The sequence below is a fragment of the Pygocentrus nattereri genome, chromosome 9, assembly GCF_015220715.1.
Source record: "Pygocentrus nattereri isolate fPygNat1 chromosome 9, fPygNat1.pri, whole genome shotgun sequence".
Classification (NCBI taxonomy): domain Eukaryota; kingdom Metazoa; phylum Chordata; class Actinopteri; order Characiformes; family Serrasalmidae; genus Pygocentrus; species Pygocentrus nattereri.
In genome coordinates this window covers 37,642,401-37,660,725 of record NC_051219.1, presented here as the reverse complement: position 1 = coordinate 37,660,725, position 18,325 = coordinate 37,642,401, and the positions used below count along the sequence as shown (strand labels likewise).

Here is an 18,325-nt window from a genome sequence, read left to right as displayed (position 1 = left end):
CGGGTTCAGATCAGAGAGGCCATTCCTCCCAATCACACCCCTCCAGGTCTTACTGTCGTTGCCCACGTGAGCGTTGAAGTCCCCCAGTAGGACAATCGAGTCTCCAGGAGGAGCACTTTCAAGCACCCCTTCCAAGGACTCTATGAAGGCTGGGTATTCTGAACTGCTGTTCGGTGCATAAGCACAGACAACAGTCAGGACCCGTTCCCCAACCCGAAGGCGTAGGGAAGCTACCCTCTCGTCCACCGGGGAAAACCCCAACATACAGGCGCCGAGTCGAGGGGCTATGAGAAAGCCCACACCTGCCCGCCGCCTCTCACCATGGGCAACTCCAGAAAAGAAAAAAGTCCCGCCCCTCTCAAGGAGATTGGACCCAGAGCCCAAGCTGTGTGTTGAGGTGAGCCCGACTATATCTAGCCGGTATCTCTCGACCTCGCGCACCAACTCAGGCTCCTTCCCCGCCAGTGAGGTAACGTTCCAAGTTCCAAAAGCCAGTTTCAGCAACCGAGGATCAGAACGCCAAGGCCCACGCCTTCGGACACTGCCCGATCCACAATGCACCGCACCCCTACTACTGCCCCTCCCATCGGTGGTGGGTCGATGGGAGGGGGGACTCATGTAGCTCCTTCGGGCTGGGCCCGGCCGGTCACCATGAGTGAATGCCCGGCCACCAGACGCTCGCTGGCGAGCCCCTCCCCCAGGCCTGGCTCCAGGGTGGGGCCCCGGTAACCCTGATCCGGGCAGGGTACACGAGTCCTGCTTTGTTGTCCTCATAGGGGTGGTTATGGATCACACTTTGTCTGGCCTGTCACCTAGGACCAGTTTGCCATGGGAGACCCTACCAGGAGCTTTTGCTCCAGACAACATAGCTCCTAGGGTCCTTCAAGCACACAAACCTCTCCACCACGATAAGGTGGTGATCCACACAAAGATCATCAATGGAAATCTAATTTATTAACCAGTGGAGGCCTGGATTTGGAGTCACACACAAAATTAAAGTGGAAAAACACACGACAGGGCTATCCAACTTTGATGTAATGTCCTTAAAACAAGTCAAATGAGGCTCAGTATTGTGTGTGGCCTCCACGTGCCTGTATGACCTCCTACAACGCCTGGGCATGCTCCTGATCCAGTGGTGGATGGTCTCCTGAGGGATCTCCTCCCCAGAACTGGACTAAAGCATCCTCCAACTCCTGGACAGTCTGTGGTGCAACGTGGCGTTGGTGGATGGAGCGAAACATGATGTCCCAGATGTGCTCAATAGGATTCAGGTCTGGGGAACGGGCGGGCCAGTCCATAGCTTCACTGCCTTCATCTTGCAGGAACTGCTGACACACTCCAGCCACATGAGGTCTAGCATTGTCCTGCATTAGGAGGAACCCAGGGCCAACCGCACCAGCATATGGTCTCACTAATGGCAGTCAGGCTACCTCTGGTGAGCACATGGAGGGCTGTGCGGCCCTCCAAAGAAATGCCACCCCACACCATTACTGACCCATGCTGAAGGATGTTGCAGGCAGCAGATCGCTCTCCACAGCGTCTCCAGACTCTCCAGACTGTCACGTCTGTCACATCTGCTCAGAGTGAACCTGCTTTCATCTGTGAAGATCACAGGGTGACAGTGGCGAATTTGCCAATCCTGGTGTTCTCTGGCAAATGCCAAGCATCCTGCACGGTGTTGGGCTCTGAGCACAACCCCCATCTGTGGACGTCGGGCCCTCATACCATCCTCATGGAGTCGGTTTCTAACCGTTTGTGCAGACACATGCACATTTGTGGCCTGCTGGAGGTCATTTTGCAGGGCTCTGGCAGTGCTCCTCCTGTTCCTCCTTGCACAAAGGCAGAGGTAGCAGTCCTGCTGCTGGGTTGTTGCCCTCCTACGGCCTCCTCCATGTCTCCTGGTGTACTGGCCTGTCTCCTGGTAGCACCTCCAGCCTCTGGACACTACGCTGACAGACACAGCAAACCTTCTTGCCACAGCTCGCATTGATGTGCCATCCTGGATGAGCTGCACTACCTGAGCCACTTTGTGTGGGGAGTCCGTCTCCTGCTACCACGAGTGTGAAAGCACCACCAACATTCAAAAGTGTGTCTTGTTAATTGCCAATAATTTCCACCTGTTGTCTATTCTATTTGCACAACAGCATGTGAAATTGATTTACTTGGAGTTATATTGTGTTGTTTAAGTGTTCCCTTTATTTTTTTGAGCAGTGTATATTATAAAATAATATTATATATTTATGTATGGTGAAATGAGAAATGAGCTTTCTCCGCAGGGTTGCCGGGCTCTCCCTTAGAGATAGGGTGAGAAGCTTGGCGACCCGGATCGGATAAGCAGTAGAGGGATGGATGGATGGATGGATGGATGGATTTATGTATGGTATGTATAACTAACAATAGCGAATGTGCAATGAACTACAATGAATTTATTTTCCTTTTCTTCTTAATTTTTAATATTCTGAAAATATCTTCATCTGGTCTCGGCCCTTAACGTGGACTTGTCTTGACTTGGCTTGAAGTGAATTTAAAACGCGTGTATAATTGATGGTATCTTGCAACCCCAAACATGATTTTTCAGATGCAACATTACTGTTTTCATCATTTGTTGAGTTTTGCAAACGTTTTCTGGCAGTGTCCAGTCATCTGCCATGAATCTGCTCTTCTTTGTCACAAATGTGACAGTGAGAACTCTCACTTTCATATAAAGGCCAGTTGAAATTTAGACAAGTTGTTTTCGCTACATGCCTTGAAGAGCGATATGGTTTGAATAACCTCTGTTATGATTGGCTTATAACTTTAACATGAATGGGCCGAGCTAAGGTGTTCTACCCTGACTAGGTGGATACACGTTGCTTGTGGGACATCACAAAAACAATACATTCAAATATGCTGTGTTTACAGACTTCCATAGATGGATGGTATGGACTAGTGAAGGCATGGTAGATTTTGAAGTTTTCACAATATTTACATATTACATCGAACTCTTTATTTCAAAGTGAGCAAAAGGAGTTTTTCAGTATATAAGCTTTTAAGAACTGAAGTTTATTCACATTTCATCTAATATTTACTGGTGGATCATATCTAAATCAACAAACAAAATATTGTAAGTAGGCTAATATGACTACATAAAACACTGTATTACATGACCATGCGACTTGCTGTCTTGTACTACCTGACTTCTCACTATATGAATTCACCCATGAGTTTCTTTAAATGGATATTTGTTGAGTGAAAACAAACATGCTACAACACTGTTGCGGATGCAGAGTAATTGAAGGGTTGTAGGCAGTACCTACAAACAGACTTCCTCTGTGACAAGCCTAGCCCAAACTTAACCTAACATCCCAGCCCAACACGCAGGTTGGTCGGTTGACGTGTTTTCCTGTCTCGCTTTTCTGAGAGCTACTTTCACATTTCTGCCACATAAAGTTTCAGATTGTCAAGGTGCAGTTCCCTATTTTCGTGGAGGGTCAGAACTGCAGATGCACGTGTCTGGACTTACAATGTAGACGAGCAAAGTGCAATAATTTCAGATCTCTTTGTTATTCACTTTTATTTGCTTGTTTGTTTTAATAACAGTGAATCAAATGTGATTGCAGTCCACGTTCCTGTTCATGGTCACTGGGAATTTAAAAAGTCGTCTGACCATGACCACGTCTCCAATAGTTTATGTTTTGGTAAGTAACCTACTAAGGCTTCTAAACTCTTCACTAGCTGTTCTTTTTGACAAATTCAATTCAATTGGTTAATTTTTTAGATTGGAAGTGGTAGATCTACAACAGTAGAGCTGTATATTAAAAATATAGTTGTATTTGTTTTTATTCTTTTGGGTCATTTTATTTAAGCACAAGATAGTCTCATTTTTAGTACTAGTCAGTTAGTTAATACGTTCTTACTATAGATATTTTAACCCCTCTTCACTTTTGACAAAGATGTTCCTGAGTATGCATTGGCTAGTTCTATATTAACTACAGTGACAACCTGAAAGGGTTACAGTTGAGACATTAGGGCAACTCTCTAAAACATTTGATAACAACTATATGATAAAGCCCTACGTAGCGACCGCTGTCTCGTCATTTTTAGATTTCTTCCATATTCTTACATATCGCTGTTGTCGGATCAAAACCCCATATCTCCAAAATGGTAACTTTATAGGAAAATAATGTAATGGAATAAGACTATTTTCCAAGTGGTTTGGGCCCATTTGTTTTGGTCCATTCATCATGAAATTCACACACGGTGTAAAGGGCCCTACATCTTAGTTTTATAGTAGTTGTTGAGTAATCCATAGTAATCACTGTATAACAAGCCTAAAGATTTATAACCTGACAATTAGCCTGGGATTTAAGGAGTTAATTTCTGATCTATCAAACCACAATATACTTGATGAATCAGTGTCAGTTCAATTTTACAGTCATCATGTTTCCTAGACAGACATTTTTGGAAAGCTAAAATCTTTTGCCTTGATCAAAACTAATGCTCGTTTTTAGTCATTTAGCATCTTCATCATGTATTTCGTATTTGTGACGTAAGGTCTTATTATTTACCCTCAGAAACAGAACTGTATATTTTACGGTTCAAATGCTGTCACTGTGGTTCTACCCTTTTTAATGCCTTTAGCAAAGAATATAAAGATGCCCTATTCTGTTATAGTTACAGTTTTTAAGTTGCATTGACCGTTTCAGTTACTTAAACATGATGTTATAAAAAGGTACAAATACGCAACTTTCCTCTGAGATAGTCATGTATTTTTTTGTTAAACTCCATGTTGTCTCATATTTAAAGCTGCAAATTGTAGTTTTTAGTGTAATTCTGGTAACATTTTTACATAAACATTGCATTTTCTTATACTTATATTTATACTTATATACTTATATTTTGCATACTTCTATATTTCCATACATTCATCCTTAACAAATCACCTCGAAAGGTCATTTTGAACCCAGCGTATAGCACATCCACTGCTTACTGACTGAAGTTCCCAGTAGAACCTTGGTTTTTCTATAATATGTGCTATGGCTCATCATAAAACTGCAGCAGAGTAAATATATCATATATTATGATGTGTGTGGACACCTATAGAGCTTGTTGAATATCCCATCCCAAAATCATGGGCATTAATATGACCCCACTTTTTACAACTGTAACAGCATGCACTACTTTGGGAAGACTTTACACGATATTTTTGAATGTGTGTGAGGCAATTTATGCTTAGTCAGTCAAAAAAAAGAGCATTTGTGAGGTCAGGCACTGATTTTGGATGAGAAGGCTTGGCTCGCAATCAATGTTCCAATTCACCCGATTCATGTTCGGTGTGGTTGAGGTCCGGGCTCTGGGCAGGCCAAAGGAGTTGCTCCACACTTGGCAAACCCTCGCTTTGTGCTCAGGGACACAGTCTTGCTGGAACAGTAATGTGCCTTCCCCAAACAGTTGCTACAACATTGGAAGAATATAATTCTCTGAAATCTCTTTGTGTGCTGTCGCATTAACATTTCTTTCCACTGGGATTATGGTGTCAAGCCCATACTGTAAAAAACAGCCCCAGACCGTTATCGCTTTTCCACCAGTCTTTACTGTTGTCACTGTGCAGTCTCGTAGGTAGTGCTCTCCTGGCCCAGATTCATCCTTTAGACTGCCAGATAGTGAGGCGCGATTAATGACTGCTCCCACTGTTTCCACTGCTCCCCATTTGACAGGCTGATGTTTAGGCTTGTGCGCAGCTGCTTGGCTGTGAAAACCCATTTCTGAAGTTCTTGACACAAATTTCCTGTCCTGGTATTGCTTCCAGAGACAGTTTGAAACTCTGTCGTGTGTAACTCAGAGGACAATTTAGAAAAAAAAAAATTTCACTGACTCTGCGCTTCAGCACTTGGTGGCCCCACTCTGCGCTTTGTGTGGTCTTCCACTTCGTGGCTGAGCTGCTGGGGCTCCTAGATGTTTCCTTTTCAGAATATTAGCACTTACAGTTGACAGAGACAGATCTAGCAGGGCAGAAATTTCACAGTCTGTGTTGAAGATGATGTCCTATGGTGTTTAAAATGACTGAGCTCTTCAGTCTGAGCCATTTTACGGCCAGTGTTTTTCTATTAAGATTGACTTGCTCTGTGCTTGGTTTTCTACGCTTCTTAGTAATGAATGTGGCTGAAACACCTCATGTCAGTAACTAGGAGGGATGTCCTGCATAGTGTAAATAATGTGTCTTTTAGTTATGGGCTTTCTTAATGTGCTGATGAGATGTGTGTGCTGGTTGTACTGCAGGCACTGGCTCTGGTTGCAGTCTCTCTTTGCCAGACTGGACATGACTTGGAATGTCAAAGGCCAAATGATGGGCAAACTGGGAAATCAGCAAGATGTCCGGCAGGTAAACGAAATTGCTTTGGACAGAGTGAAATGAATAATATATATATATATATATATATATATATATATATATATATTCTGTTTATCAGAATAAAATTCATTTTAGACATTTGTGCCTCAAAGTCTAAAAACCGTCCAACCACATATGCAGATTTGTTAAAAGTGGTTCTACTATGGTATATAACGCCCCCCCCCACCACCCACCCCCCCAAAAAAACAAAAAAGGGTCATTTAGTCATATAAAATTCTAAATAAATCATAGCATATCTTAAACATAAAAATCCCAACTTGTTGCAAAATGTGCTCCACTTGAAAAGTTTTCAATTCTTTGAAAAACTTTTGTGTGTCACTTCTTTTCCTCCCCATGAACTCGAGATAATATCTTGTCGATGTGCTTGCCCGTCCTCTTCAGTGTCCTCAAAACCCTCAAACAGGGTTCTGTATGCCATAGTAGAGCCACTTTTGATTCCTTAAAGAACCTTGTTTGAAAAAGAGATTTGCAGGTGTGAAGAAGCTTCTATATCAATTTAATGTTTTTCCCTAGAACATTTCCATGATGTGCAGGTCTTTGAAACAACAAAATGGTTCTTCTCACTCACACTTTTGGTGTCTCTGAAGAACCATTCACTAAAAGATTCCTTAGTCAACCAAAGTTCTTTTATGTCATTAAAAAAAACCCTTTGTGGCACATTTTTTAAAGTGTGTGTTAATAATGCAATGTCATGGTTTATCCCAGTGCATAAAACGATTAGGAAATGTCTGTGATTCAAACTTTAGTATCTGCTGCACCAACCATACCAACCACGTAGGAAAGAGGTGAATAACGATTGACAAAACAAACATTTCTGCACTTCAGTGTTCCTAGTTTTGGAATAGCTCTTGTACTCCACATGTAGGAAAACATTTATTTAGATATAACCTGCATTTATATTTCTAATCATTCAGGCTGTCGCAAAGTAGAATCATCATCATCAAAACACATTATCTGCAAGAAATGTGGCCCGGAGACTTACATAGATGCAGAGAGTGCACTAACAGAATGTATAAGTTGTTTCCAGTGTGATCTTGTGGGTGAGTAAAACATCAAAACATAAAATATCATATTAATCGCAGTTATGTTAGATGTTATGTAGACGTTATAAATTGGCATAAAGGTTTTTAATGATCTCTCTTGGTTTTACAGGGAATAAGATTGTTAAGAGTGAATGCACACCTCAGAAGAACCGAGTATGCGGCTGCAAAGACGGCTTTTACAGAACTACCCCTTTAAAGGATTATTTCTGTAAGGATTGTAAAGATTGCAGGAACTGCAGCATGTGTAAGTATTAAAAAGTGAAAAAAAAAAAAACATTCTTACTACTGAATTTAGAATGTCATAAATTGTTTAGATGTGCTCCTCATGTGAAATTTTTGCTGTCACTGTAACTAAAACCAAGCCAATTTCAGAGAGAAACACAATCTTGGCTCGTTAATCACTCTATAACTCATTTGTCAACAGAGGTGGACGAAGTACATAAATCATGTACTTGAGTTAAAGTAGAGACACCCAAGGTAGAATATTACTCCAGTAAAAGTAGAAGTTCCTCCCTTTAGACCTCCACTTGAGTAAAAGTACAAAAGTATTTGCCTTCAAATGTACTTAAGTATCAAAAGTAAAAGTACTAAAAGATTAATTATGGCTCTGATGTCCTGTTATCATTTTTGTAAGAAGACTCGCTTCATGAACTCATTTTAGGTGAAAATCCTCCAGCGTCTCTCTTGGTAAACCAGTCTTTTAATAGAACGTCATTAATTAGTGACGCTGACGTCTATTAAAATGATCATAAGCACAAAACACTGAAGGTCAACAGTTTCCATCAGGGAGAACCGAGTGGCTCTGAAATCACTTTTTACACACAAGCAAAGTTTAAGTTTAAGTTTACTTTGTAACTTAGTTACAAGTTGAAAAAAATCTGGCTTTAAACTCAGAATCACAAATAAGTTTTCCTTTACTGTATTGATCTGGAGGCCTCTGCTCAAAAACTAACTGAAACTAATTTACTATAAAATGAAAGTGTTTGTATGAATTCAGAAAAAATGAAACACGTCAGTCACGGCTGCATATGTGTACATATTCCTATATTGTGGTCTATTTACACAAAGTTAGGTTAGTTCATCATTTAGGTGACGTATGTGCTCCCTTACGCTGCTGCGCTGACGTTGAATCATGTGCTTGAACTGGGTCGGTATGACCAAGAGGTCAAAACAAGCTCAGAACAAAGTGACCGCTGTGCCCTGATTGGTGTTCTTGCTTTGCACTTCTTTTGTTTTGACATGTTACGTTTTTATACATACAAAAAACAAAAGGAACGACCGATTTCTCAAAATGTAGCGGAGCAAAAAGATATTTGACTTTAAAATGTAGTGGAGTGAAAGTAAAAAGTCGCCAAAATGGAAAAACTTAAGTAAAGTACAGATACACAAAAAACTACTTAAGTACAGTAACTAATTACATTTACTTAGTTACTGTCCACCACTGTTCATCAAGCTTTGTGTGATAAACCTGTAAAAGGCTTGAAATCAACTTTTATGCAAAATAAAGGCAGTTATTATCACACAGTAACATTTTTGTCATGTCTCATGATTTCCATTTCTTCTGGTCCTGCAGGCCCTGATTGTAAAGATAAATGCAAGAATGTGTCTTGCAAGCATGGCCAGTATTTGGATTCGAAGGGGAAATGCCAGCCATGTCCCAAGTAAGAGACTTCATGGAATTGTTCTGTAAATTTCTCCTCATCCTCACTGCACACTTCTGGTTTTGTCAAAGGCCATTGACTTCTAAAGAAGGGTTGATATCCAAAATATGTTGACCAGGTAAACAAAATGGCTGGGCACTGTGAAGTTGATTTAAAAAAATCTTTTTTTTTGGCGTGTTTTATGCTTAATTCAGGGATTATTCTTTTTTTTTCGGTGTCATGGGCAGCATGTTGCTGGATGTTTAAGTCATTACTTTTCAGTCTCAATTCAACTAATCCTGGATTAAGAATTTTGAGAGCCTTAACCACTTCAAAAGTTTACAAAAATGTTTCAGATTCTGTTTTATTCTTCAAAGTGGAATCTTGAAGCATATAGGTTAGTGGGTTGTGGGTTTCCTGTATACAGAAGCAAGAATTTCCTGCCATTTTACAAAGTTCTGCAAATCAGCTCTCTTGAACAAATGTCACAATCGTGTTTGTGAAGTACACATACAGCGGCCTGTTTATTAGGCACACCTCTGTTGCTGCGGCTTATAGGTTATCATACCACAGTCAGTTGTTGAGTCATGATTTAGTTAACAAAGTCATTAAAATGTTTATTTATTTGAAATATTTAAGGTCAAGTTTAAGTTGTAATCTACACTTTTCACTCACCACTCTTGTGCTTAGTAATCAGCTGACTGACTGTACTGGAATCTTAAGCTGAAGTTGTGTTTTTAAGCTGGGTTTTTACAGACAAGTGTGTGATAAGACTTTTAATATATATCTCTAAAATATTTTGGAAAGAATTCATGAGTACACTTTATTTAAATGTAATTGAAACAAATATAGCTCACGCAAAAAAAAGTGAAAGTGAGTGGGCATGTTATTAGGTAAGCATCCTCTTTTCATCAGACTGCTTAGTCTGTGACGGGGGTGCGTATGTCAACAAAGACTTTTGATCTTTTTATTGAGTTTTCCTGCCCCTTTAGCCAACTCCTGTCATATACGACACAGGCCAAATTCACATGCATTACATTACATGCTTTAGCTTTATCTATATTTTGTACATTTTTGCATATCGCTGCTGTTGGAAAAAAAAACCTCAAGTTTTTGACATAATTTGACAGTGCCTGCTATCTTTACATTGTGTGAAAATTTCATAAAGATTGGACCAAGAGAAACGGCCCCAGATGACTTGGAAAATAATTCTTGTTCCATTGACTTACGTTAAAAGTAAAATATGTTTTTTCCTTTTCCTGTAAAGTTACCATTTTGGAGATACAAGGTTTTGTTCCGACAACAGTGATATATACCTGCTTGGTCAGAAAAGCATGAAAGCTTCAAAATATGGCAACTTTCAACTCATTGAAAAACTTTTTGGTGTGAATTTTGATTTCCTCAAATGCCATGCATCACTACAATCAACAAAGGACTTTTATTGTGACGTGCTTTTAAAAAGAGTGGGCAGAGGATTGCATTATAAACAAGACCCTCAGTGAGTGTCTTTTTTGAATCATGATGGTTAGGCTGACTCAGTTCACCCAGTCATTGAAGTGTTATTATTATAATAATGTTTATTTATTTGAAACGTTTATGTAGAAACTTAAGTTTATTCACAGTGAAGGATTTATAGAGGTGTCCAAGTACTAAGACTAAATTATTTATATTTATTAATGTGTGGTTGCACCATCTGGGTGGTAACATCAAAGGTTCAGTATAAGAATTGATTTATGCTCTAATAACACTATGATACAAATACCACTGTGTTGAATGGATTGATGGACACTGAACGTTCATAATGGACACTGACCGCTCAGTTTGCTGCTCTATAGTTAGAGACCATTGTCTAACTGCTGCCATGTGTTATTTGTTTTAGTCATTAAACAGTGGCCAGTTTCTAACCTCAGAGCCATTCTTGGCTGGATGAGTTTCACTTTCAACCCTACAGTGACAGGTGTCCAAAACCTCAGCAACACTTCTGTGCCACTTCTGTGCATCATTACAGTAACACTACCAACTTGGTGTCACTGCTGTACAGTATTCTAAAATGGAAATAATATTTGGTCAATAGCAACCCTTTCAGGAACTGACCAATGATTAAATAGGGTAGAGGGTTGCAGCAATTGTGCAGCAACAGATTGGCTACACTGTGTAACAGTCCAACTATACAGTGGATCTGTGAGATACTGAGGTAAAGTGTATTTCATAAAGCGCCCAATGAGTGGAAGTACAAAGTAGGAATTAGAGAAGTAGAGCTCATACGACTACATTAATATATGTCAACAAAATATATGATCTGCACCTGGCCAGTTGTCATAAGTCATTCATGAAACAGGCCAACACAACACAACACAAAACCACCAATATCACCACCAGCAAACATCAGTCTACTTACAAATCAGTAAACTTTGGTCAATTAGCTAATTATCATCAGCCAATTGACACCAATTAACATCAACAGACATCAGTCAATTAACACCAATTTACACCAACAAACATCAGTCCATTTACAAATCATCATCAGTCAAATAACATCAACAAACATCAGTCAACTTACTTCAATATACTAACAACTAATCCATCATCAGTCAACTGACACCAATTAACATCAACATACGTCAATCAATAAACACCATTTTACATCAACAAACAGTGGTCAATTAACCCCAATTAAAATGAGCAAACATCAGTCAATTAACATGCCATCATCAGTAAATGAACACCAATTAACATCAACACACATCAGTCAATTAACATGTCATCATCAGTAAATAAACACCAATTAAAATCAGCACACAACAGTCAATTAACATGTGCTCATCAGTAAATCAACACCAATTAACATCAAAACACATCAGTCAATTAACATGTCATCATCAGTAAATGAACACCAATTAACATCAACACACATCAGTCAATTAACACGTCATCATCAGTAAATGAACACCAATTAACATCAACACACATCAGTCAATTAACATGTCATCATCAGTAAATAAACACCAATTAACATCAACACACTTCACTCAATTAACACGTCATCATCAGTAAATGAACACCAATTAACATCAACACACTTCACTCAATTAACACGTCATCATCAGTAAATGAACACCAATTAAAATCAGCACACAAGTCAATTAACACGTCATCATCAGTAAACGAACACCAATTAGCATCAGCACACATCAGTCAATTAGCACGTCATCATCAGTAAATGAACACCAATTAACATCAGCACACAGTCAATTAACATGCCATCATCAGTAAACGAACACCAATTAACATCAACACACATCAGTCAATTAACATGTCATCATCAGTAAACGAACACCAATTAACATCAGCACACAACAGTCAATTAAAATGTCATCATCAGTAAACGAACACCAATTAACATCAGCACACATCAGTCAATTAACATGTCATCATCAGTAAACGAACACCAATTAACATCAACACACATCAGTCAATTAACATGTCATCATCAGTAAACGAACACCAATTAACATCAACACACATCAGAACATCAAAACATCAACCATGTCAGTCAATTAACATGTTATCATCAGTAAACAAACACCAATTAACATCAAAACAATCAATTAACAGGTCATCATCATCAAACAAACACCAATTAACATCAACACACAATACACATTAGTCGATTAACATGTTATCATCAGTAAACAAACACCAATTAACATGTCATCAGTCAACTAACATCAACCAACATCAACAAAAATGAGTCAGTTAACATCAATGAACATCAACAAACATTAGTCATTTGACAATAAATCATCTTTCAACTAACACCAATGAATCAACAAATATTAGTAATAAGTCACCATTGATTGACTAACATCATCAAATTTCAGTCAAGTGACTAATTAATTAGGTCATTGTGAATCATCTAATATCAGCTAACAAACTTTAGTCCCCTTACAAGTTACCGTCAGTTAACTGCCATCAACTAACATCAACCAATATAAACATTAATTAAATTATGATTTTTTAAATCTAAATTCTCCTTTTTTATTATTTCAGTAACCAATGCAGTCATGAGTCCTGTAAGTCTTTCTGTACAAAAGGTAAGAGATAACACACATGCACCCATTTTATTAAGATATTTCAGGAAATTTTCCATATGATCACATTTATTTGTTCTGTAGAGGGAACTGGAAAGCTCAGTATGTGTGTATGTACATATATATGAAGTCTAATATACGGTAGCCTGTGTGTTTCCATATCCCCATGTTACCATATTATACAGTGTGTAATATAACAGAGGTTTTTTCCATTATAATATGAATGATGTCATGGCTTGTTTAGACAAGACTGGAAATTCGAGGTTGGAGCTTGTGATCATTCTGCCTGTTTTGCTGCTACTGCTGGGGCTTCTTGCTGTCCTCCTCATTTGCTGGGCCTGTGGGAAGAGAATATCTTGCAGCTTGGTGTGCAAAAAGGATGGAATTTTACACAACAATCATAATGGAATCCTACCACATGTGCCAATACCTGGTAAGTATATGTATGTGTGTATATATATATATATATATATATATATATTTTTTTTTTTTTTTTGTTGCTGATGTTGAGATGGGCTATTGGACAGTTGGTGTTTAGGGGATGTATGGGTTTATTTGTACACATTGAATAAATTGTTCTTATGGCCAATATGTGTGGTTGGTTATATTGTAATTTTTGTAAGCAGAGATCCTAATTTCTATATTTCTTATTGTTTGCAGTTCAGCGTCATGTACACGTTCAGATGTCCCCGGTTTGTATCCCCTAATACGTTTCATCGACCCACTGTTTCAGTGTCCTTGACATTTGGAAATGATGTTTATTTCTCTGTGTTTTAGATCGTAAATGTTGAACCCTCCCGAGATACAGAGACCAGAAAAGCACAGAGACTTCACGACGTGGTCGAGGGCACCATTGAAACGCCACTTATTGAAAATGGAGATTCAAAAGGCATAATAATTATATTTCATTATTTAGGTGTTTTTTGTGCTAAGCAACTACTTTGTGAAGAGTGCATCACATTGGATCATATCAAAATCTCTTAGCTCAATTTTTTCTTTTTTTCTTTTTTTATTAACTTAAAGCCCAGTTGTCCTTCACATTGTATGAGTTTTTTATTATCAGCTACTGGACTACCAGTAAAACTTGGAGACTAATAAGATGACGGCAGTGTCCACTATGGTCTGATGGACGCTTAAACCAGTCGGTTAGTTAAAATAAAAATTTTATTAAGATTACTATTATTCATATAGCATTTTACAGTGGACATTGTCACAAAGCAGCGCTACAGAAAACTGCACAGCTACTGTGCAGTGACTGTAGATAACATTTACTCTCAATTTCCAAAAGTACGTTTCTCACAAATCTTTTTTGCGTATCAAATTGAGAAAACATACGAGAAAATATAGTCTTTCCTGTCAGCTCAGAGCTTTATCCTACTTACAATCAGGTGGGTGTTTATGAGGGTGTTAGCTAAGCTCGAGGCACAGTGATAAAAGTGATAGGAGGATGAACAGAAAAGCTGATCCATCAGATAGGACAAATGTTGTTCTGTCCTATGTCTCTCACACTTCCTCTAGCCTCTGTACACGGTTCAACTATCAGCGGTAAATTAACTTCTACAAAAATGCACAAGCTTATTCTCAACAAACATGCCTCGTACATCATCTGTTGGAGTTCTTTTAACGCGGCAGGGCATTTTTAATACCGGCAGTTTTACTCTGACACCATAACTTCTATAGGTGTAACATGATATTTGGAGTAAAAAAAAAAGGAATTGTAAATGATAATGATAATTCACTTGAAAAATGGCTTGAGTTACGTTTCTCCCAGGCTACCTATATGGCCAGATACATTCTGTACGTATCGATTTGGATTCCGCAGACAAACTCTTAACGGTCTGCTGGGAGACCGCAAGGTACAAAACATATTTTATCTTGGGGGAATCTGATATGAAATAATCAGGGTTTGCACAACTGTTGTTATGCACTGTGGTGAAACAACAGTCTGTGGGCCTGTTCTAGAGAAAACTAAAGGAGACAAAAAAAGACAATGATTGTAATGGTCCTCATTTACAATGCAGCCCTTTTAATGCCTTAAACCCCACGGCAGTTATGTAGTTACTCTAATAACTCACTTTTATAATCAAGTACTGAATAATTCATAGTAGTTAGTCAGTAATAAGTGTTACTTAAATGGTTAAAAGTACTTAAAATTGCAATTTACCAAAAACAATATAATAACTAAAATACCGCTGTTATAACATAACCAATAGCATTTAGTGGAAAAAATGACATTTAAAAAAAGAAAAAACACATCTAGCACATCTTGCTTACCCACGGTTATGGTTATTAGTCCTTGTTCATTTGCTTGTTTCTTTTATGTTGAGAAGGGAAAGCTCATTTGAAAATTCCTCGAAAAGTCCACAGGCATTAATGAAACAAGGTGATTCATCTTTGAATTATATTCATGTGTTCTTGGAAAAGAAGAGCACTGGTACTATTGTCTTCTAAGAGCATTTGAATATAATCATACAATGAATCACCTTGTTTCCGTGTCTGTTGTACAACTTTTTGTATTGGTGATGAATTAGAATTGCCTGTTTATCTAACAAAGATCTTAACAACAGAATCTTGTTCGTGCATGACCTCACCAATGCTTGCCAGAGCTGACTAACATCTTGGTCTTAGGTAAAGGTCACACTCATCTGGAGAAACGAAAAATGTTTTCAAGGGAGAATATTACAGACAGGAATTTTAAAGAATGCTATCACTGAAAATGAGCATCTGCACTGAAACAACGGTGGTAGACAGGGCAGTTTCTAAAACTCCCTGAGTTATCTGTTTTCAGTTCCTTCATTTTGAGCTATTTTTTAATAAATTGGTTTGTATGCTTGATGTGTGTTGACTGATCTAGTAAAGAAGTGATATAACATTGTAAAGCTGGTGTTTAAAACAAAACATCATTCAGCTGCTGGCATCCAGTGTCCTACATATGGCCAGAGGACACAGAGGACTCCAACCCAGCAAACACCACCCAAGATCAACATGTATAGAAATTATAGAGAAAGATCTGATAAACCAAATCAACCAGTGTGAATGACGAAAAACACTCTAGAGACTTCAAGCAGTCCAACGTGGGTGTGGCACCCCAACCAAACATTTGGGTTTGTTGATGATTGTGGCATCAGTGCTCTATGAACTAGAAAGTTCACACTAATCGAACTGGCCTTTGAAATCTTACCGCACCGTCTTGCCTCATCAAATCTAACCTGGGCTTTAACCACTTTGCCACACATGCCTTTCTGGCCTACAGGTTGCACTTCTGTAAACATGCATCCTCTTTCTCCAGGGTGGAACAAGTGCGAGGCACAGAAAGAGACCTGGCCGGCTGCAGTGCTGTACACCATCATCAGAGAGATTCCTGTGAGGCGCTGGAAGGAGTTCTTGCGGCTGCTCTCGGTTTCTGATGATCAGATGGAGAGAGTGGAGCTGGAGGCTGGACCCTCGTATCTAGAGCGGCAGTACCAGATGCTAAGACTGTGGAGCCAAAGGAGCGAGGTGGACCTGGAGAACATCTACTCTACACTACACTACATGGACCTGTCAGGCTGTGCCCAGGAACTGCAGAAGAAGCTGCAGCAGCTACAGGAGGTTCTGAAGGTCGACACAGGCATGACCTAAATAGATAAACCTGCAGTTGCTGTTTTTCAGTTTCACTCCAGGTCCTGACCTCTTAATGCTTAAGTGTTCTCAGGAGTGTGCACGTCCAAGGTTTAGTTTGGTCGAGTTTATTGAACGGTTAACGGAAAGCGCTGGACTTGACTCAACTTGCATCAGTTTACTAAGGAGGTTAAATGACAGTGACCCAAATTAGTCACGGGTAGAATTATTTTGTGCAAACGACTTGAAAAACTACAGCGTACTGTAAGAGCAAAATGACTAAGTAACAATCCAGTGTAGCTCATACTTTATTATTTTATTTGAAAGAAATCTTGAATTATATTGTGTCTTAAGGAATGCCTGAAATTGTAACGGTAGTTGTATTAGATTATAATCACATTTTGATTGTAATCATGTTTTCAACAGTTGTAAGTTGCATCACAGCATAACTGATGTAAGAACTATGTGACAGTATGTAACTACGGTACATTATACTTAACATTATTATACTTACGTATGGAGTAACGTACTATTAAACCTAAATGAGATGGTTGGGGTGAAGCTATGGAGGCAGGCACTTGGTTAGATGCTAGTCATCTATGATACAGCAGTGATACAGGTGTTACTGTTTGTCCACAAAACCCATATGTTTCAGAAATGATTAAGAGTTACCAGGATTATGCATCTGCCGCCACAGATAGTGAGCCGTGGGTGAAGTACAGTATTTGACATTTCAAAAAGTCATGCCAGCACATTTTGTGCTTATACCACAAGTTGTCATTCACATTTCTCGTCTTGCCTTTTGTATTTTTTGTATTGATACTACAAGGTCTGGTTACAGCACAGAGGCTGTGCTTTTATTATTATTTGTCTGAAATAGAACTCTGTGTGTGTGTGTGTGTGTGTGTGTGTGTGTGTGTGTGTGTGTGTGTGTGTGTGTATAAGAGTGTACAAGGCTCATATCTACTTAGTGTACTCAAGTCCACAGCGTCGGAGTCCCCAGGACACAAAATGCAAAAGTCCCTACATGAAGGACAACTGTGGATACTGGGCAGTGTGGTTACAGCTAGGAGCACGAAAGGAAATCCCCACCCCTCCTTCTGTGAAGATTAGTATCATGTACATGAACCTTTGCTCTTCGTAGGCACATTTCCCTCCGAGCTCACCGCAAGAGCAGCACAGAACGTCAGCGAAGCGCGTAAACTAAAGGGGAGCCGTTTTCCATCAGCCTCTGTGATCTGACGTTCGGCCTGGAGTTGTGTTGTAGGTCTCAGTGACTCACTTGACAACATTTCCCCTTCTCTGTTGCTTTTCTGTTGCTTTCACACGCATGAGGTGCTGCCGTTTGTGATGAACGTACTTCAGCGTGCCAATGCGCCCATTCGAAAGGCATTTTTTCCATCTTCTTTTCTTAAATTATGTGTATCTGTGTTTTTTTTATGTTATAGACTGAAAAAAAAACGGTCTTTGAAGATGTTCTCATTAAAAATAAAGTACCAAGTCTTCTTCACTCCAAGGCTGTTTTCCTTCTTCAGCGCTGAGGTGGTTTGTCGTTTCCAT

General features: G+C 39.2%; 1 protein-coding gene across 1 annotated transcript; it reads left to right on the top strand.

Annotated features, from left to right (window-relative positions):
* The first annotated feature begins 3,436 nt into the window (after positions 1-3,436).
* Positions 3,437-18,258, top strand: si:ch211-112c15.8 (tumor necrosis factor receptor superfamily member 1A). The gene is made up of 10 exons (XM_017710026.2): positions 3,437-3,677; positions 6,259-6,361; positions 7,306-7,431; positions 7,544-7,678; positions 9,008-9,095; positions 13,125-13,168; positions 13,410-13,598; positions 13,826-13,857; positions 13,943-14,054; positions 16,455-18,258. The coding sequence occupies exons 1-10, from the start codon at positions 3,615-3,617 to the stop codon at positions 16,784-16,786; spliced, it is 1,224 nt and encodes a 407-aa protein (XP_017565515.1). The 5' UTR covers positions 3,437-3,614; the 3' UTR covers positions 16,787-18,258.
* The last annotated feature ends 67 nt before the right edge of the window (positions 18,259-18,325 follow it).

Coding starts and splice junctions, on each gene's coding strand:
- si:ch211-112c15.8 (XM_017710026.2), top strand. CDS start 3,615: ATGGTCACTGGGAATTTAAAAAGTCGTCTGACCATGACCACGTCTCCA. Junction 3,678..6,258: donor CTCCAATAGTTTATGTTTTG/GTAAGTAACCTA, acceptor GTTGTACTGCAG/GCACTGGCTCTGGTTGCAGT. Junction 14,055..16,454: donor TGAAAATGGAGATTCAAAAG/GCATAATAATTA, acceptor CTCTTTCTCCAG/GGTGGAACAAGTGCGAGGCA.